General features: G+C 44.6%; 1 protein-coding gene across 3 annotated transcripts in view; it reads left to right on the forward strand.

Moving 5' to 3' along the window:
• RCOR1 (REST corepressor 1) overlaps positions 1 to 22038 on the forward strand; it is a 245874-nt gene that overhangs the window by 189081 nt on the left and 34755 nt on the right. For 2 of the 3 annotated variants that reach the window (XM_029597990.1, XM_029597992.1), the window contains exons 4-6: positions 1511 to 1563; positions 8824 to 8985; positions 10518 to 10636. In XM_029597990.1, the coding sequence (XP_029453850.1) occupies positions 1511 to 1563; positions 8824 to 8985; positions 10518 to 10636 (334 nt within the window). The remainder of the gene's footprint in view (positions 1 to 1510; positions 1564 to 8823; positions 8986 to 10517; positions 10637 to 22038) is intronic. The other variant, XM_029597991.1, reaches the window with a different exon arrangement.

Raw genomic sequence — 22038 nt, forward strand, 5'->3', positions numbered from 1 at the left:
ATATACATGCCGCGGGCGGAAAGTGTTACCGGTTGATTTAAAGAAGCGGTAAGGATGAGTTTAAAGGGGTAGTGAATCGCGGGTTGGACTTATGCGGCCAAATTGTGAGTTAGAAGCGGGTTAGAAGCAGGGTAACCGTGGTCGCACTTTACTGTATCTGCCTGCATGTTAGGGATGGAAAAGGACTTATTTCAGTGCTGCTTCAGAGCTGTCCTCTGGTTCGGCGGTGGTTTGTTGTGGGTCTCTTTGCTTACCTCTAGATTAATGTGTAGGGGGAGATTATAGGCATTTTTAAGAAGATTAGAGACTCTTCTTCTTTCTTCAGGATACCTCAGTGATGAACAAACCAGTCTTTGGAGTTCCTCCAGCCAGTTGGGTTTCCAGGACATCTGTAATAAATATGATATATATTTGCAAACACTGCAGACTGGGAAGAAGGAGGAGGGATGTTGAGCACCAATGACCTTTTTTCTTTATCTTTTATTTGAATTTATTAAACACCCATATCCTGAGCGATGTACATGAAAAACAATCGTAGCAATAAAATCACACCGAAATACACACCTAACCAACCGTACAGCCTGGACATAAGTACACTATGAAATAGATATGAGCAGTATTAAAATACTTACTAGTAACTTGTGTTTTTAATACTGAAAAGATCTAGGAATTTTAGTTTTGCACCAAAGGAATGCATGCGTGGCACATGCAAGCCGTAAGCTAAGTGGCAAGGGTAGGAGGAAGATAAGAGAGGATTTGGCTGATTGGTGCCTACAATGTAAGTTAGGAAAAAAAACATTTTGTAGCAACTGAGTAGCTTTCCCATGTGCACAGACAAGTGGCTACAAAGAGAAGCCCGAGGCTGTTTAGAATGTCATGACGATGTTGTTCATGAGCTTACTCTGCCGGATCGGTCTCTTCGTCAGTTGCTAAAGATGAACATCAGTTTATGTATGTTGTAAACCACACAGAGTACCAGTTTGACATGGCGGCACACAAGAGTGGTAAATAATAATATTGGGCTGATAAAAGGTGTCATTGTTGTAAAGGATCCATTCAACCTGTATGAAAAATGTTGCTATTGGGTGTTTGTGTTTGACTGTTTTTAAGCCATCTTTCTGGCAAACCCCTCCCCACCCCCCACACTGTTAGCGAGCAGGTCAGAAATGACCTGGCACGCACTAGATGTAGTTGATCCTTGTTGGGCTGTGATGTCACCAAGGACATCACACTGAGCGACTCCATGGGATCTCGTTCTGTAGAGTCATTTGCGGCACTCTTCTGAACCTAGCCGAGCCCAGGGGCTTGGGGAAATTGCAGGGATGGCAGCTTAAGGAATTGAAAAAGACAACAGAATATCAGCTGCTAGTGGGCGAATGCTGTTGACGTGACTTTCGAAATCTTGCGCAGAATGTAGGGAATGCAGCTTTCTATTAAAGGGAGGACCTGAGGTTTGGAAGATTATTTTTAAAATGTTGCTCATAATCCCTATCTTTTTTTTGTTTTCTAGTGGACGAGTACATTGCAATTACTAAAGAGAAACATGGATATAACATGGAACAGGTAAGAGCCAGTCTTAAGCTCCTTTTTCCTTGTTTTTGTCCTGGCAATTTCCTCCTGTTCTTTTTGGGGTTCCAGCTTAATCGGAATGAGCCTCTGCTGGGCTTCGACACCATGAGCCTCCATGTGCAGCCACCCGGGTTTTTCCCCCTAGAGAACAGCCCCACTCTTGCAGTGATGGTCCTTGGCCAGGAGTCACAAACTGTAGCTCCCTCCAGAGCTTGGCTCAGTGTGCGCCCTTTGTCTGGCCAGCAGGGGCCAGCCTTGTGCAATAGCAGAGAATCCCTCTCCTCCTCCTCCTCCAGGAATGGCGAGTGCTGCCTCTGCAGCATCCCCAGCCTCGGCTGACCCAGGGAGCTTGAAGCTGGGCCCAGGAATCGAACCTCTGTCCCCTGCGCGTCCCTGCTTCCGAGCCACAAGGGCCAGTTCTTTAGTTCCTCATGAATAAGTGATTACTTGCCAACCTTGCCTTGAGTACTGGTTTACCAGCAGAAAGGCGTGACCCAAACTGAATTGATAAGTGTTTACAAATCTGGATAACATGCAGAGGAGAGAACCGGATAGTATTTGTGAGCGGCCATTGTTAGCCTCTGTCCAGTAGAACTGAGAGACTCTTGAGATGCTTTTTATTTGTGTTCCTTCCCACACATTAACTTTGGAACAAGTAGACCAAGCTGCCCCAAGCTTTGCTGAGGTAAATTTTTTTTGGGGGGAGCGCAGGGCAGACATCTGACTTTTTCCACTTTTCAAAGTTGGTGAGTGATGTGGCGGTGGGGGAGCACAGGTAGTGAGCACCTTTTGCAAAGAAATACATTGGGAAGGGGTAGGGTTTGAACTGAGGCTATCTAGAATGTCACACTTTCTGCACAAAATAGTCTTTTACCACATTCCATAGCTAGTGATGGATTTCAATGCTATAATATGCGCTGAAGGACCATTTTGCATAGAATGTGTGATATGCAAAATGTGTGATACTTGACGTAGGAAGTGAGCAGTAAGAAATTGTATCTACTTTTAGGGACTGAGGGCCTGGCCACTGTCAGGGACTATCATGGCCCCTCTTAAGTTCTTGTGTACTTGTTCTGTTTTAAATATTTTCGGCCTGATTCACTAACCTGGTTTCCCATAGATTCAGAATGGGAGAAAAGCCTTTGTGATTCAGGGCCTGAGTGTTTTATGTCATATCAGATCTTCAATTGGCTTGTGTTTTACAAGCAAGCTCGTTGGATTTGTTGAAATCCATCAGTAGTTAGGGTATGTGGACCATTTTGCATCGGCCATAAAAAATAGCCCTTGCCATTTATCCAGGTGCTTTCCTAACTGGATGCTAGCTTAATAAACAGTCATGCTACTTGGTGCATCCGTCCTATGCGAGTAGCTGTGTCGACTGCATCTGCACTGGATGGACACGTCCAGCAACGAAGGAACCGGATAGGAGCGCTATCGAGAAATTATACCATCCTTCTTAGAGCGACCCTGCAATTATTTGTTGCCTGGATTTCAGCCTGTGAATGTTTTTAAGTGCTTCTCACAATCGGTGGACGTTATGGACAGAGCTTTTAGAAGTGCTGTGTTGCATCCCTCGTTCTTCGGTTGCCTTCTCTGGCTGTGGCCTGCCAGGTGTTTGCGAGCTGAGAGTTTGGGAGCCTTTATGCGAGGATATTGGGATTGCCTGCTGATTCCTCGGGGCAGGGCTGACGCCTTCAACCGCGCTGATTGCACAGGGTCTCTGGAGACCCCCGGTTAGTGAATCGCTTCTGCCGTGGAGCACATGGTCTAACTTCCATACGCTTGAAGGAGGGGGATGTGTGGTGCTTAAAACAGAGACCTGTAGATCATCAGGGCTTTGTGGGCAAATCTCCCTGCTCTACCCGCTGCTTCTTGACATTAATCTCAGACAAATTGCTTCCTCTTCCACCTTCTGCTCCGTGTCGCCCTTCTCCCTTCTTCCTTTTGGATATGCCCTGCAGCCAGTAGGTATTAATTCCATTGCTATGGTTGAAATGAACATCGTTTCTTTAAATCTTTTTTTTTACTTGGGCAAACTATACAGCGAAAATAGCTTTTAGCTACTTGAAGTGCTTGGGGAAATCCCTGGTCTAGCAAGTTGTGTTCTGACAGACAAAGCTTCTGCGTGAAGCGTTCCACGACGTTGTGTTGGCACAGGCCTCGCTTCTCGAGCTATCCGTCAACGCTGTGCCCGTACAGGACAGGTTCCAGCACCTCCACTTACGGTCAGCTGTCACTTTTAGCTGCTGCTTTGTATTGCCAGAAATAAAACTGGGTTTATTTGCAGAATTTTTTTTTTTTCCCTGTGGTTCTCACGCCACCTGGCTGTGGCTGAATTCGGTTTTTCATGCAATCGGGTGAAATACAGACCGGCTCTTACGGCACTTCTGACAGGGGTTGCTCAGTTTAGAAAATGGAACGGTTGGAAATTGGGTGTAGACCTGTATTCACCAGACTGTACCTCAGACATGGGAGAGGGAGAACTTGTTCTGAATGTGGAAAGAGTTTACAGGCACAAGCAATGATATCCTGTGAAGCAAATGTGTGCTGTGGCACAGTTGTGAAATATGGAGAAGGTACTTTTATGTCCAGAAGGGAACTGCTCTTGCATAGCAAATTTGGTGGGGGAAACCCTGAATTTCATAGGTGCAGTGCCTTTCTGAATTGATGTGGCGGAACTGCAGGCTTGGAAAGCAGAATTAGTGCAGAAAAGATTGTTCATCATATTGAAAGTCTATTCTGACTCGTTAGTTTTTGATCAGCAGAACTAGGAGCACTTTCAACTAATGACTGTCCCAAAACAAGCTGCCAACTTCCCCCCTACCCCTATTTATCTCTCCCTGTTTAATCTCCACCATCCCCAAGCAGCATGCTCAGGAAGTAAAGGGGAGACCCTGAGACAGTCCCTCAGCTCCATTCGGTGACTGTCAGGAAGGGTTGCCAGCTCTGCCTCTCCTCCTTCCCCAAGACCTCGGCTTCCCCACCACGGTTCCTCCGCGCCCCCTGATCTCAGCTCTTGGACTGGGAATTCCCTTGCAACCCTCTTAACTGAGCTCTTCCTAGTCTCTGCAGCAGTGCCGGGAATTGAGATGTAAGTTACTGTGGGGCCCGTGAGCCTAAAATGAAATCTGCATGGGAGGGAGGGGGTGGAGCCGTTGCAAAGCCTGTGAGCGCAAGCTTGGCTCACAGGCCCTCACTAATTTACATTCTGCTTCGTGTCGCCACTAGGGAGACTGGGAGAGGAAGCGTAGGATCCCTGAGGAAGGGGAATGGCTGCAGCTTCTGGGGGAATGGATGGAGCCTAGGAAGTCTCCTGCCCTAAGGGAGGCCGGCGACCAGAGGATTCTTCTCGGCACATACGTTGACAGTTTTAAGGCCCTGCCGACCTTCCTTTAGCAAAACCCTGTTGTCAGGGGACACTGCAGTAGTGGCAGCCGTCTTCCCTCCTTACTTGGGTTCGAGCACTGTTCCCCTGTGCCGTGTGCCCGAGCAGTCCCAACGAGCAGCAGACTCCCAAGACGAGCGCGCCATGCCCTGCCCAAAGCCACAGGAACTGCCCATGAGCTGCCAACTTTATGATGTCACAGAAAATAGCTGGCTTCAAAAACTCGTAATTGGATCTACCGGGTCTGGCGTCGTTTGGATTTGCAGCCATCTTTTCTTGCCTTTGTGTGTGGCAGCCTGTAAGGGCAGCTCCCAGAGTCGCTGAGGTGGTGAGTGGTGCATCTCCTTATCGCAGGAGAGCTGTCTGCCCTTTCAGACAGCCTCGGCCAAAGGTAAAAAGACGTCTTCCGTAGGGGGGAGGAGCTTTCTCTTCGGTGGCAGTGGCTGGCAAGGGGAAGAGTGCAGGGTGGGAAAAGCAGCTAAGAAGAGACGTTGCTGAGGGTTCCCCATAGGTAATCTCCCAGCAAACAGTTCTGGACTTTTTTGTGCTACCAGAAAGGAAAGTAAAAATAAGCAGACTCTTTTTGAGATGGTTTGGATTAGTTCCTTTTTTTTCTATTTCCCTTCTTTCTTTCTCTTTTTTTTTTTTTTGTCCGTTTTATATTTTGCTCAGGACTTATTATTTGAGGCACCGGTTTAGGTTCATTGTTCCCGCTCTTTTGGTGCAGATGCAGAAGAGTTCAGATTTACTGCTGGTTAATAACACTCGGTGTGGTCTAGGGGCGTGCAGGGCCTTGGCCAGTGTCATTTTGTCTCTTGGACTAGCACAGTCAAGAAACACCAGGACCCTGGAAAGTGGGGTGAGCCTCTTTTTAGCCTGAAGAAAAATGAAGTAAATATTTGTGTCGGTAGTGTCCCTTTCAAGTTTAAGAAAAAAACCCCACCCTGTATAGAAAAAACCTGTCCTTTCTCTGTTCTGTAGCTCTCCCCTCCCTAGGTAACACTCTGCTTGCTCTCTTTCTTTTCCTGACCTGGCAGTTTCCTCCTGCTGCTTTGGGTTTCCAGGTTAAACAGAATCAGAACTGGTGTCTGGCTCCTTCTTTTATTCCCCTCCCCAATGTGCTTTAGTCCAGTTGATGAGGGCTGTGCACCTGGGGTTTCTTCCCGATCCCTGCAGTCATGGGTCTTCAACTTGGTCCACTGGGTCCTATCGTTGTGAGATGACTCTGACTTCCTCCCTCCCTCCCTCTTCGGCAGCTGTGAATGCCACCTCTACAACATCCCTAGTAGCATCCGGCCCAGGGAGTGGAAAACCCGAGCCGGAGTATCAAACCCGAGTCCCTCTGCACTGTGGTGCATAGTTCGACCACTGAGAGCCACCGGGCCGGCCCTTTCCTCCCCACCACCTTCTCCTTTCCTCCTCTCACCTCACTGACCCCGAGATTCATCAAAATGCTATAATTTCGCCCATGCTCGCAATAAGAAAAAGGGTTGTGTTTAGGATAAATATGGGGAGAGAGAGACTGACTCTTCATAGTAGTCGACTATTTATATCACTATAAGAGGGCCAGCTATAATAAATCGAGGCGAGGTGAGGTTTTGGTGGTGGTTGAGGGTTTTGGGGGCAGTTTGTCATGCAGAGTGAGACGTATGAACAGCCCACCCAGTGAAGATTTGAAGTCATTTGGAGTGAGAAAAGTCTCACAAAGATGAGATTTCTACAATGTTCTCTCGCCCTAGCTTGATAGTACCCTATTATAGAGTCCATCAAGCTAGGGCGAGAGAACATAGTAGAAATCTCATCTTTGTGAGACTTTCCTCACTCCAAATGACTTCAGATCTTCACTGAGGTATACTGTGCTGTTTGTCTCACTAAGCATGTCAAACTGGCCCCAAAACCCTCAACCACAACAAGATCCTCACCTCGAGTTATTAGCTGGCCCTCCTATAGTGTTATAAATAGTTGAATACTGTGAAGGCTTCCCCAGAGTCTCTGTCTCTGTGTCTCTCTCTCTCTCCCCCCAGAAATGGTCAAAATGTAATTTGCAATCTTTATCGCGAATTGATTTATGGCCATTTCGGGCACATCACAAAGCTTAATGCCAGGAAAAAAGGCGTACTTATTTCCAGCTTTAAAAACGTGCTATAGTGTGAGTTGTGCAATATTCCCCCTCATTTTCATTAATCCTGATCCTAAACCCTCCTCTATCCCGCCCCTTTCAAAAATTTGCATTTGCGCCGTGTGGTACCGGACTATCGCGCGCGTCATGGTGATAATGCATGCGTTTTGCAGTCATCGCTGGCGTAAGTGCCATAACGCCTTTTGATGAATGACCCTGACAGATCTGCTGGTCAGCCTTCCTTTCCTCCTCTGTGCCAGGGTCTCAGCTTCTCTCCCCAGCGCTGATGCTATCTGTTGCTTGAGCTGTGGCTCCTACCCTGTACCTTTCGCCTTTGCTCTTTATCTTTTGGCTGTCTCCTCTCCTTCAGTCCTTGATGTGCTCTCCCCTTTTCTTCTTTCTCTGTCTTTGCTGCTGTGCTCAGGCCTGCAGGATCAGTGACACAGCTTCAGCAGACTTGCTGAGCAGGTTGATGGGAGGATTGGAGGGCCACGAGGGTGGCCTTTTCTTGGTAGCACTAGGCAGGGCTTCATTTCTATGGGTGGGGAGAACGGCCTGGAACCCTCTCTGCCCCCTCCCCCATTGCACAATTCCACTTCCCTTTTGTCTACAAATTAAATCCTGGCACTCGGTGCCCCTGACTTGTGAGCCCCCTCCACGTCCACACTTCCGGGGCTACCTGGGTGTCCCCTGTGCTGCTGATGGGTGTGACCTTGAGGTTCTTACTTTTTAAATCAACAAAATCCACACAAAAATGTGCTACTAAATGCAATTGAATTTCTTAATTATAAACCATGTTTAATTTTGTGACATTGACTTTTAGAAAATTAGTTTCCAAGATTCAAGAAACTGCACATTTTGAGACTGATGATTAAAAGCAGAAACGCTTGATGGTAATCCCCACATGCGGTTTTGACGTGCTCTGAAATGTGCTCGCCTTTGAGATTTGCGAGAGCGTTCCCAGGTATAGGGATAAGCCCTGGCCAGCGAGGTTGCCTAGTGTCCGGCTGCTCAGACGTGCAAGGTAGGGATCAGACAATGAAGATGGCTGCGCTAGAAAGACAGGCAGAGTCCGGAAGGGGCTGATCTTGGCTACAAAGACAGAAGAAGGGCAGTGCGGCCTTCTGGAGGAGTTGGGGGACATTTCACATTTGAGTTAGAAGAAGGGAGAAAGTAAAAAAAAACGGAAAGAGGAACTTACTAATACGAGAAATCGGTTCATCAATAAGCACTCAGTGTCTCATTTCACAATCTTTGAGTGATGCTCACATGCTTCTAGGGTTTTGTTTTTTTTTCATGGCAGTAGTTACAGTGGTTAATTAGCGGGACCTGGCAAGTCAGATACTGCTGAAGGAGCAGGAGGAAATGAGTTTGAAAATCTTTACTGGCAGCTAGATTATGCTCTCCCTAATTTTTGATGATAAGGTCATGCCTTGCAATACAAGACGATTGTTACAATAACAATTTGGTTCTCTTTTTTTTTTTTTGTAAGTGGTTCTTTTCAAAAAAATATTTTTATCTTAATTGACCTGAGATCTGGCGCTGCACGAAAAGCTTAATTAAAAGGGGAATAAAATCCTGCTCAGTGATGTCCAGTAACGACCGGTAGGGGATAAGAAAGAAATAGCAAAGCTGCTTCAGTTCCTCCTTCCGAGTGTTGACTGCTTTTTAGGATCTGCCTCTCCCCGCCGCCCACCGGAACATATTTATGTGCTGGGTTCAGCCCTCGCTTATATGTCTTCTTTTTCAGGCTCTTGGAATGCTGTTTTGGCATAAACACAATATTGAGAAGTCTCTGGCCGATCTGCCCAACTTCACTCCGTTTCCTGACGAGTGGACGGTGGAAGACAAGGTGTTGTTTGAGCAAGCCTTTAGTTTTCACGGGAAAACCTTTCACAGAATTCAGCAGATGGTAAACAGATTTTCCGTTCTTTTCTGTGTATTTCTGAAAGGGCCGAGCAGCAGCAGTTCACATACTGTGTATATATATATATATTATTATTATTTATTTATTTGTTTTTTTTACGGGAAGAAAAGTCACGCGTTCAGGATGAATAACGCGTGACACAATGATGCATGTTTTGATGGCTCGCTTCTCCATCCTTGCTGATTTATTTCAGAACTGTGATATCCGTACTGGGATTTGCCACATCTGTCATTCTTTTTCTGGTGAAACCTTTTAAAATAGCGCTTGGGATCATCGATGAGCCTAGCACGGGCCTAAAACGCTGCCGGGCCAGGAATTTAATTTAATTTCATAATGTTATGACTCCTCTTTGCAAATAACATGCCCAAGGCAATCTAAAAATAAAAAGCAAATAAATACTTAAAAGCAGAACATCCTCTGCATAATAAAATATTTAAAAAAAAACCAAAAAAAAAACCAACCCATAAGAACAAGTCAGACACAAGTACATTTCATATAGTGCACGATGATATAGTACACTCTAAAGAGCAGCACTTCTAAATAGCTAAAAGATCAATGAAGGTATAGATAACATCCATCCCATGAGGCATATGACGATAGAACCAAAACTTCTAGCCTAGTGATTTTTTAAAACGCCAGGTTTTTACAGCTTTTCCAAAAGCTACAGAACCCTTGTCTTGTCTATAGGAATCTAATCCCAGAGATAACACTCTGTCCTTCCTCTAAGCAATCAAATATCCTGCAGAGATGGGAGGTGGGTACATAAAAGAGCTGCCTGTGAGGATTTTAGTAATCTTTTTGGCTGATAGCTACTTAAGCATGCAGTCAAATATTTTGGACTGATCCCCTGAATAGCCTTTAAAAGCTCCACCTATATTTATCTTGGTTTGTAAGTTATCTGTAAACCGGCACGATGTGCAAACGGTTGCCGGTATATAAAATTAAATAAATAAATAAAATAAAAAGTAAGCACTAATATTTTACATTTACTGCATGCTTCCATTGGAAGCCAAAGCAACTATCTTAGCAAAGGCAATGCTTCATCCTACCCAGAATGATGCTGTGCACCTTATACGGTGAGTTCCTGTCCTGTGCCATCCCTCAGTCTGTGGCGAAAACTGCCCTGCTTAAATGCATTTTTTCTTGAAGGGGTGTTCAGTTACTGTACATGTGTTAGTGCTAGACACCCACAGGAATATTTATCAGCCTGGTAGTCTTTGGTTGGACCAGGCTGTTGTCATACTTTGAAAGAGCCCTCCTTTTCAAGCTCCTTGAAGTTCAGGGTGATTTTGAAAGTGTCTTGTGTGTGGTAAGGTGAAGATGCAAACACCAGCCATTGTCCAGGCCGGGTTTCCATTGCCTACAAAAATGCTCTCGCTCGTAAATCTTATCCTTGCCGAGTAAGGTTGGGAGGTGGGACAGGCATAAAAGCTTTGTGTATTTGTTTTGCTGATCACAATCGCTACTTAACCTAATGCTGGCTCTGTATCTTTAGCTATGTCTCCCTTCATTTGTAGCTTCCTGACAAATCTATAGCAAGTCTAGTAAAATTTTACTACTCTTGGAAGAAGACAAGAACTAAAACCAGTGTGATGGATCGTCATGCTCGTAAACAGAAACGGGAACGGGAAGAAAGGTAGGTCCTCATCCCAATGTAATCTCTGCCCGCTCCATAAATGTTTCAAGAGTCACATGACAGGGTCATGAACTCTGTATGCATTTATAACTCCCGGTTTCTTTTTGGCAACTGGAAAGTTAAATCAGAATCTGTTTCCTTTAGGCTTAAATGAAAAGACCAATCTTTTCGAGGCCAGTTATTCAAAGGGATTTATCTGGATAACTTTTTGAGTTATCGAGATAAATGCCAAGGTTTGAATATTGTCACCACTTATCCAGATAAAATAGATCCAGATTTCTTGGCAGCATTTCAGGGCATTCCAGGGTGGAATAGACTTGCAAATAACATATCTGGCTAACTCCGATATTTAGAGTTCGTCGAATAAGTTATTCGGCTAAGTCTAGACTTAGCCAAAAGCAGGGTTAAAGGAATGCAGGAGCAAGTTCCCGAATAACTTTAACTGGCTATATTCAAAGAGTAAAGATAATTAAGCAGCAGCAATCCTAGTAGATCTACTGGCCCAGACCACCACACGGCGCCCACCCTGGTACATTAATGTTAGGCCTGCTGGCCCAATCTTCCCCTCCTCCCCCAAAGATAGAATGAACGTTTAAGGCCTATTGGGCTGGTAATTTGCCGCCCCCCCCCCCCCCCCCCCGAATGTTTTTGAAGGTGGTCATTCTTCTGGGCCTCCTGCTTATCCGCCTTCCCTCTGCCACCCCAAACGGCCTCCTGCTGCTGGGATTAAGGTACACTTGCACCGTACTGGCAGTGCTGTCAAAGCAATGCTGGAAGCCGTCAGGAGCGGTGCACGTGTACTGTAAACCTGGCAGCCCAGAGAGGTTTGGTGTTTCCTGCTGGGGCAGGAAGGTTAGGACTGGTGTGGTGGAAGAGGCCCGAAGGAAGAGTTTTATTTTCAGAAACTGTTGTAGGAGGCAGGGCGGCTATTGACCCAATAGGCCTTAAACGTTTTATCTATCTTTGGGGGGGGCTTGGGGTTGGAAGAGGAGGTCAGGCCGGCAGACCCGCTAGCTGTTTGTTTGGGGCGAGGGCTCGTTACCAGATAACCCATAACATGCATTGAGTATAACCTGTTATGGTTAATGTTATGCAGGTACATATACCTGAATAACTTTGAAACCTAACCAATTATGCTGATTATCACCAGTGGCATAGCCAGAATTGATTTTTTAGGTGGGCACATGTTTAACATGGGTGTGCTGTAGACATGCAGGTCTGAGACCTACTAGTTGTCTTCTTATTGATAAATAATGCCATATACTGCACCCTACTGTAGCTTTCTAAGTAGTTTGCAACAGCCATTATGCATCATGTGTGAAACTTTAAAACATTTTACCTTAATTATTTCAAGCACTTACCAGCATTAAAAATTCCTTATTAATCTGTATTAATTTTATATTTTTTGCAGTTTATAAATGCACAAGTATATCATGTAAAAAGCAAAGAAAACAAACAATCAGATCCAATCATGTAATAAAACAAACATTAATGTATTGTTTCATGAATCCTCTTTGCAGAAAGCCAGAAATCATCATAACTACAATAAAACAGCATTTAACATCAGAACAGTTGCAGAGCAGAGCTAGGACAATTCACATGGAACAGCTCCCCTGTGAGGAAAGACTAAAGAGGTTAGGCCTGTTCAGCTTGGAGAGGAGACGGCTGAGGGGGGATATGATAGAGATGTTTAAAATCATGAGAGGTCTAGAACGGGTAGATGTGAATCGGTTATTTACTCTTTCGGATAATAGAAGGACTAGGGAGCACTCCATGAAGTTAGCATGGGGCACATTTAAAACTAATCTGAGAAAGTTCTTTTTTACTCAACGCACAACTAAATTCTGGAATTTGTTGCCAAGGGATGTGGTTTGTGCAGTTAGTATAGCTGTGTTTAAAAAAGAATTGGATAAGTTCTTGGAGGAGAAGTCCATTACCTGCTATTAATTAAGCTGACTTAGAAAATAACCGCTGCTATTACTAGCAGCAGTAAATTGGGATAGACTTAGTTTTTGGGAACTTGCCAGGTTCTTATGGCCTGGATTGGCCACTGTTGGAGACAGTATGATGGGCTTGATGGACCATTGGTCTGACCCAGTATAGCATGTTCTTATGTTAACATGAAAAAAAGAATATTCAAATTCTGGTGTCACCTCAGCAAAATAATTCCTCCACTGCTATTTTGTGAAGTAATACAAACTCCTGCAAAGAGACATCTAGAACCTTGCTATACAGTCACAGCACTGACTCAGGATTCAAATAACAGCAACCTTATGAAAAAGCAGCAATGCAAATACTAACCAGACCCTAGAACATTAATACATCACCTATCAGAGTAACAGAACAAGCTGGACTATTACTACAGAGAAAACTACACACTAGCAGAAATACTGCACTTCAGTCACACACACAGGCAAAACAGAGACCGACCCTTACCTAATATAGAAATAAGAGACTATAAATTAGAAACAGAAACACGTAGACAAAACCAAAATAGAAAGCCCGAGAAACTAGACTCTGAACAGTGGAATACTGAAGAAAGAGCCAAATTAAAAAATATAAGAAATGCACATTCCCAAAGATGGCATAGTCCAATTGCTAAAATCCCAAAATAATTTTTTTTTTACCTTTGTTGTCTAATCTTTGTACTTTTCTAATCAGTTGGTCCTGGTCTCTTTTTCCCATTTTTACCTTGTCACTCATTTCCTAATTCCTTTTCAGTGTCTTTCTTCTACTACTGTCTTCTTTCTTTCCTCCCTGAAACACACACACACACACACACACATATGCACGCTTTCTCTCACAGACTCCCTAACACACAAGCTCTCACTCTCTCACCCCCCCACCCCCCCAGGTTCCCATTCTTATGCACACAGAGATGCACCCAGGCTCCCATTCTCACCCACACACACATAGGGCTTTTTCATTAGGCACAGCCAAAGTCTGGGTCCTTCCTGTCCATGTGGACTCTTTAATGCAGTGGTTCTCAACCTTTTTCCCATCGTGACACACCTGACAGACCATGCTTACATGTATGACACACTGCTCATTACAATTCACAGCGGAAATAAAAAATAAAGGTCCAGTATTAATTTTTATTGTTAAAAATGACAAAAGGAAAAGATATGTATTCTGTCTGAAGAGAAATTGCATAAATAAAAAACATCCTACACCAAAACAGCACCAATTTCCTGCACTTAAACAGTAACCATCTTACCTAAGAAAAGGCAACACTGAAAATATTATACCAGGCCTTAAGACACCAATACATCTCCTATTAGGAAAACAGACCAAGTCAGGCTGCTATAGAGCCCTACACAGAAACTACATGCCAGCAGAGAACCCCACCTGAATCACATGTGCTGACCCTCACCTAACAAAGAATAAAGAGACCAAAATGCATAATTAGAAGCATGCAGACAAAGAACTGAATTGGAAACCGCAATAAGCCAGAGTCTCTGTATGCAGTATATCAAAGGAAAAAGAGAAAAATCACCAGTCCTTATAAAACAAATCAAGAAATATAAAATCAGTAGCAGTAAAACCATACTAACAAAAAGAACAGATTATTTCAAAACAGCTGATGAATGGAATATCCAATAATTAAAAAATCATATAAAAAATTTCTAGATACCAATAAAATATTTCAAAATAGCAGACACAAAGTCCCAGTAATTAAAAATAATAAGGATACAAACATTTTTTGCTCTGTATACCTGAGAACGTTTGATATCCAGGTGCCCTGAAATTGTTTTGAATTAGTAGGAGGAGGGATGGTTTGCTTGCAAATTTCTCCTCTCTCTCTCTCACACACACACACACTGGCTCTCAATCGCTCACATATACACATGCTTTTTCTCTCACTTATATAGGCTCTTAATTACACATTTTCACACATGCTGTCTTATCTTTTCTCGCTTACACACTCAGGGGCGGATTTTAAAAGCCCTGCTCGCGTAAATCCGCCCGGATTTACGCGAGCAGGGCCTTGCACGCCGGTGCGCCTATGTTCCATAGGCCTACCGGCGCGCGCAGAGCCCCGGGACTCACGTAAGTCCCGGGGTTTTTCGAGGGGGGCGTGTCGGGGGCGTGTTGGATCCGCGCGGCATTTTGGGGGTGGGACGCGGCGTTTCGGGGGCGGGCCCGGGGGTGTGGTTTCGGCCCGGGGCGGTCCGGGGGCATGGCCGCGCCCTCCGGAACCGCCCCCAGGTTGCATCTCGGCGCGCTAGTGGCCCGCTGGCGTGCGGGGATTTACTTCTCCCTCCGGGAGGCGTAAATCCCCCACAAAGGTAAGGGGGGGGGTCTAGATAGGGCTGGGGGAGTGGGTTAGATAGAGGAAGGGAGGGGAAGGTGAGGGGAGGGCGAAAGCGAGTTCCCTCCGAGACCGCTCCGATTTCGGAGCGGCCTTGGAGGGAATAGCGGCAGGCTGCGCGGCTCGGCGCGCGCCGGCTACACGAAATCGGCAGCCTTGCGCGCGCCGATCCAGGATTTTAGCGGATACGCGCGGCTACGCGCGTATCTACTAAAATCCAGCATACTTTTGGTGGCGCCTGATGCGCCAACAAAAGTGCGCGAAGGCGCGCTTTTTTAAAATCTACCCCACAGGCTTTCAATCACACACATACATGCTGACTTTTTCTCTCACACACAGACTCTCATTCACATGCTTACAAACATGCTCTCTCTCTCTCATTTACACACAGGCTCTCAATCACATACTCACATGCTCCCTCACCTAAACCAGTTCTCAATCACACACATAGGGGTAGATTTTATAATTTTGCGCGAGCGCATACTTTTGTTCGCTCACCAGGCGCGAACAAAAGAACGCTGGATTTTATAAGATACGTGCGTAGCCGCGCGTATCTTATAAAATCCGGGGTCGGCGCGCGCAAGGGGGGGCACATTTGTGCAAACTGCGCGCGCCGAGCCGGGCTCACGCTGCCTGTTTCCTCCAAGGCCGCTCCGAAATCGTAGTGGCCTCGGAGGGAACTTTCTTTCCACCCCCCCCCTACCTTTTGTTGGCAGATTTACGCCTGCTGAAAGCAGACGTAAATCTGGTGCACCCAGTGGGCTGCTGGCGCACCATCACCCGACCCGGGGGCTGGTCCAGAGGCCTCGACCACGGCCCTGGGCCGGCAGCACGCCCCCGATCCCGCCCCGAACCGCCCTGACCCCGGACACGCCCCCGGACACGCCCCTCCCCCGCCCCTTTCATGAAGCTCCAGGACTTGCGCACGCCGGCGGCCTATGCAAAATAGGTGTGCCGGCGTGCGAGGGCCCTGTGCGCGTAAATCCAGCCGGATTTACGCGCGCAGGGCATTTAAAATCCGGCCCATACTCTCTTTCACATATACAGGCTCTCAATCATTCACATACATGCTGTCTCACACATTCACAGGATTTCAAACACACATGCTTGCTCATTCACTCACTCTTCCCCCCCACCGAACTAGCAGCAGCAGCCTCCTCCACGTCCAATCCTAAAGGCAGCAGCAACCTCCTTCACTTTCAGCCCTCACAGAGAAAGGAGTCCCATCGGCCGCAGGGGTTGACGTTGTTCATTTTTCTCCAAGCCGTGCTGCTCATCCTTCAAGGCCGCGCCTCTCTTCTTTTCTTCGAGCCGATGCTGCCCACACTAGCAAGGTCTCTTCTTCCCGCGCACGCATCCGCTGCTCACCACTTTCTCTTCCGGGCCGCGGGGGGGGGAGGGGGAGGCGGGAAGAAGAGAGCATGCCGTGCTGTTGACTCCAGCTGTCCTGCCGCGTTCCGCCCGGGCTATCAGCATTTTAAGCCCGGGCGGAGGACCTGTTTCGTTTGGGTAGGGAGCAGCTGGGTCAGCGGGGACTGGATCTCACGATGGCATTGCTCTGAAAGGCCTCTTCTGGTTAGATTCCAAATAACTTTATTCGAGGATATTTGAGTTAGCTGGATATCCCAGATAAATTATCCGGCTAACTTTTGCTGGATAACTTATCTGTTTTCTGTGTTTTTGAATGTTTCCTTTTTAGTATTTTAATAAGATATCATTAAGTATGGAATAGTTTGGTTACAGAATTATATGCTATTTCGGATTATAAAACCTTTCAGAAAGCTTAAAACAAATTTTTTTTTTCCAGGAAGCATTTCAGCATTTGCTGTTTTAATTGGTGAAGCGATGACTAGACATTATGATTTCATACTTGTTTTATTTTAATTGTTTGATCTATTGTTATTTTGTGCTGTGCTCTGATTAGCCTGTCTTGTGGTGTGGAATATAAATGTTTTAAAATAAAGAAATACATAAGTTAAGGAAGGTTAAGGGACTGGAGAAATTTGCAATCCTTGTACTATTTTGTCAACACTTTTTTTCTTTTTGTCCTTCATGTTTTCTTTGGTGAAATATTTTTCATATTATTAGACTTTAAGGTGTAAATCACAAAAAGAGAAATGCATAAGCTAAATTAAGGGCCTGACATAATGGGAGAAAAACCTTTGAGAATCTGGCCCTAAATATACTGCAAGGACTTACTTGTTACACTTGGCACTGAAATAATGTTCACTTTGGCAGAAATATCAAGAGAATCATTGGGTGATGACAGAACTGGGGTTTTTTTTTGTTTTGTTTATGATGAAGTCTATTTTTGTTTCATGTTTGTTTTTTTAATGCCTTCTTTATTAATTTTTCAAAAAGCAAAGAAAAAAGCTTTCTTACAGAAACTTAAAATGGGATCTTTCAAACTGACACGCAGGCGCACATTGGAGCACGTGTACCGGCGCGCACCCAGGGACAGGGCGATTTTATAACTTGTGCGCATGTTTTATTTATTTAAAACATTTTGTATACCATCGTTCGAAATACATCCCAACGGTTCACAAATAAAATATAAAACACAGAATATATATTAGACGTTAACAGCACACATTCAATACACAGTTACTTCATTCTAAAAAAACAAACACAACCAGAAATTAAAAATAGGCCTTAGCTCTCAAAGTTGTTATCCTTTCTTAAGGTTGTCTGAGTGCGCTTTTTCAAACAGCCAGGTCTTTAAGGCTTTTTTAAAATGTTTTAAACTCTGTTTCGAGTCTCAATTCAGCAGGCATTGTATTCCATACACTGGGACCTGCAGTGGAGATGATCCTCTCAGGAACTAACGTGAGGTGGCCTGTATTTACTGAAGGGATTTGGAGAAAGCCTTTGTTGGCTGTTCGTAATGTCCTATGTGGGGTATGTAGGCGAATTGGAAAGTTCAGCCAGTCTGTTTCTTGCCCATAGACAGCCTTATGTAGAGTACAACATATTTTATAAAGTATTCTTTGGGCTATTGGAAGCCAATGTAAGTTCATCAAAACGGGTGTGATATGCTCACGATTCTTGCAGTTTGTTAGGACTCTCGCCGCAGAGTTCTGGAGAACTTGTAAGGGACATAAAGAAGTTTGTGGGAGGCCCAAGAGGAGGGAATTACAGTAATCTAGTGATGAGAAGATCAGAGCTTGTAACACTGATCGAAAGTCATTGATGTCAAGCAGGGGTTTTAGTCTTCTGAGAACTAACAGTTTATAGTAACCTTCCCTTAATTTATTTGTAATATGCTTTTTAAAATTTAGCTGGCAGCCAATAGTTACCCCTAAGTCTCTGAGTCAGAGAGAATGAGATTGACGTTATTTGGAAGGGTGAGGGTATTATTGGTGATATTTTTTGGTTTCCTGTCAAGCAGAATGATTTGTTTTTTCCATATTTAGCACCAATTTCATGTGGCTTAATAATTGTTTAATAGCAGTTAAATAAATGGAAATTAGTTTGGATGTTTGTTTTATTGTGTCTGACACAGGGACCAGTAACTGGATGTCATCAGCATCATATACAGTATGCACGCATGGTATAAAATATCCTGGTTGCTCGCATACATATGCACAATTTTAAGTTGGTCTGCACCTAGCTATGAAAATCCCACTTCTGTTGCATAAGTTGGGGCATTTTAAAAGGGCATGTGCCCATGGTGTTGCCAGTTTTACCAGTTCATCATAAGTTTGCCCAGTTAAGAGGTAGGTCTTCCAACCCCCCCTAGTTTAGTAGCCTACATTCCCCCAGTTAGACCAGACCCTTCAAACCCCACAGATATAACATTTTTTTTTAAACTTACACCTCCTCCACAGCAGAAGTAAAATTATGCGGCACTAGACCTGGGCGCGTGCCCAGTAATGGAAGTATTTGCGTACATGTCTCTTGGCCACACCCCCGGAATGCCCATGCCCCACCCAGACTCCACCCTGAACCCGCCCCTTTTTCAAAACAAATGAGATGTGCGTGCAGCAGAAGATCCATGCGCTTCTGGGGAACGTTTAAAATTCACTCAGGGCGCCAGCCTGACATGTGTGCGCATCTCCCAAATTTGGCACGCGACGGCTTTTAAAATTCACCTTTAAGGGTATTCCATTAGAAATATTTACATATAACCTCCCCCCCCCCCCAAAAGAAAATCACTGAACAAAATAGGAATCTAACTACATTAGTCCACCAAAGAGGGGACTGGAGTGACAAACATAGGAGTTAGAATAGAGTAAAAAAATAATGAAAGAAACTGGAATCTAGGCATGGTGTGACCAAAAATTAAATAGTCGGATCAACTAAATGTCATCCCTGTCTTAACACAGCATTGGCATCAGACAATTTGTAAGCATCCGAAAAAGATCTGAAATGCTCTGGGGCAAAGAAAACATATTTAGCACCATTATATTTAATTAAACATTTCACATGGATAGCATAGCATGAACATGCAAACCTCCTGCCTCATTCCAAAAAACAATTTTTTACGTTCCTGAGTAACTCTTGCCAAATCAGGATAAATCCAGATTCTTTTCCCCCAAAGCAATGTATTCATCCTGTGAAAGTACAAAGTATTATCATTCCTTAAGTCCTGCTCCAGATACAAGAGAGACTAGAAGTGTAACTCTCTTCCTGCTCTTCCACCACAGATTTCTCCAAGTCCAAACTAGCCATTGATAGTTGAGCATCACCTCTTTCCTCCCCTTTAGCCTCTTCATGTTTCCCAGTGGGAAGAAACAAGATTTTATTCCCCAGTGGAAGTGCATCTGATGACATACCTACCACTTCAGTGAGATATTTTTCAATCTCTCGAGGCATCATGCCAGGAACTCTAGGGAAATTCAATAGCTGAAAATGTAAACACCTAATATGATTTTCAAGTTGTCCGTCTTCTGTTGAATAACCTTTTCCCTCTTGTATTATTGTGGCATTGACCACTCTGATTTTGTTAAAGTCTTCTTCCAATTTTCCAATCTTGCCCATCTGTTCCTGACAGAAAGATTACTGCCCATGAGACAGCCTTTCTGCTTTTGAAGCCAAAGAACGCAGAAGAACATTGAGTTATTGAAGACTGAATGGTAGTTATGTCATAGAATACACTTTAAATATAGTAGTTTTACTTAGAAGACTGAGAATAAGCAATGAAAGCATACAAGAATAGATTTTGCATTAAGAATATATACAAAGATACTTCCCCGCACAGTTTCCAGTATGAGTCTTGTATATCTTGGAAAAAAGGAAACACCGCGCTGGATATTCAGAAACAGGCCATCAGTCACTTTAATATCCAACAAGCTTTTCCTCAGAGCTGTTCTTTCTTTTGAATCTAACCAGTCTGTCTTGGCTTTGGTCTTTTATGCTAATTTTCTTGACCTATGCCCCAATTTCTTCTCTGGGCTACTCCCCTATGTTCTTGTCATTTATTGAGGCCTCAACTGTCTGTGCTAATCATATCAGCACAGTTAGGTGTTGGCAGGTTGCTGATGTCTGCACAGTTAGCCTCATGAGAAATTGCTTGTTAATATATCTAATCTCATGGCTTGTTTCTTGGTACAAGTAAGCTAAGTAAAATGGCATATTTTTTCTCAGAACTTATAGGCCTTATGTCAGGCAATTGCACGAGCTATGTTAATGATTAACTGCATTCCAGCTATTTCTATTGTGTTACAAAGTTCTTCACATTAACTAAATCGCTCCTTAAATAATTTTCCACACCACAGAGATTCCAAAGTTACAACGGGAGGCTTAACAGGCAGGGGACAGGTCTCACCCAAGAAAGTTTTCTTCAAACTTGGAGCAACTTGAACAGTCCAGTCTCTCCCCACTCCCTCTGCTCAGCCTGTTCTCCCAACAAAACCTGGAAATCAGGACTCACTCCTGTTTATTTTATTTCTTTATTTAAAAATTCTTATAGCCCACTTCATCCTATACATGGTTCAATGTAGGTAACAATAAAAAAAACATACATAGTAAACATAAAACAGAATACTACATAATACATTAAAACAAAATGCATCAATAAGTTAAATCAGTCTTAAGCAAACATCTTTTGGAACTCCTGTTGCCGCTCCTTCCTTGCATGGAGAATGCCGAAACCTGGCTCCCTCTGCTGCTTCCCTACCTCTGACGTCATCAGTCCATGCAAGCTTAGCTGCCCGATCCTAGGCACTTCTCTCTAGCAGCGGGAACCGCAGATCCAGAGGGCTTAACAAATTTCTTCTCCAGGTGATTCTTTCGCTCTTCCACTGGAGTTGACTGTAGGGATTAAAGTGCCCTCTGAACAAGTCCCCGGGCAATTGATCCTCTTTTGAAAAGGTGTGAAAGCCTGAGTTTCAGAGGGAAAAATTCTGAATTTCCCTTCTCTTTCGACAGGCATATAACTAAGTAAATGCTCAAGAAACAAAATTAGTAGCAGAGGTTCTCAGCGTGGCTGCCTCTCATGTGCCACCTTAACTATGTTTTTAAATACAGTGAAATTAAAACATAAGTGGTGTACAACTCAGAAGGAAACACTTCACAGTTAAGTAGAAACCTCCAAAGAGTTGGTGATGTAGCCTGCCTACATCCATTGTTAAAAGTGTGAGATCTGCAGCGTACAGTACAGGGTAGCGTGCGGGTTTCCTACTTGGTGATGATGTGGCAGCTGACCGTGCGACCTGATAGGAAGAGCCCAACGTCCTGGAACCTACTGTGGTGGAATATGGATAACTGCACACTGCAGCCTTGTGTCCACCTCAGAAGCGCCTGCGCTTGTGTCTTTGCTTCTTGAGTTTTGATTTGCGAGAAAAAGAAGCATCCAGAATCAGATTCCTTGCTGACCGGTCTTTTACTCTCTCTCTCTCCTGCAAAGCCCCCCACCCCTGCCTCCCTGCCACCAGACAAGGGGAAACAGAGCAAAAGGTCTAAGACCCAGCCTTCTTTGCTCTGTCTGCTCCAGCCTCATCCCTCCCCTCCTGTTCTCTACACTGGGAGGGGAGGGGCTGGAGCGGGAAATAGAAAACTGTTTTCTGCTGAATGAGATTCAGCACAGATGGCAGGCAGCAAATCTCCAGCCAGCCCGCTGCCCCTTACATTTCTGCTGCCCTAGGCACAG

Source organism: Rhinatrema bivittatum, chromosome 4, assembly GCF_901001135.1.
Source record: "Rhinatrema bivittatum chromosome 4, aRhiBiv1.1, whole genome shotgun sequence".
Lineage (NCBI taxonomy): Eukaryota > Metazoa > Chordata > Amphibia > Gymnophiona > Rhinatrematidae > Rhinatrema > Rhinatrema bivittatum.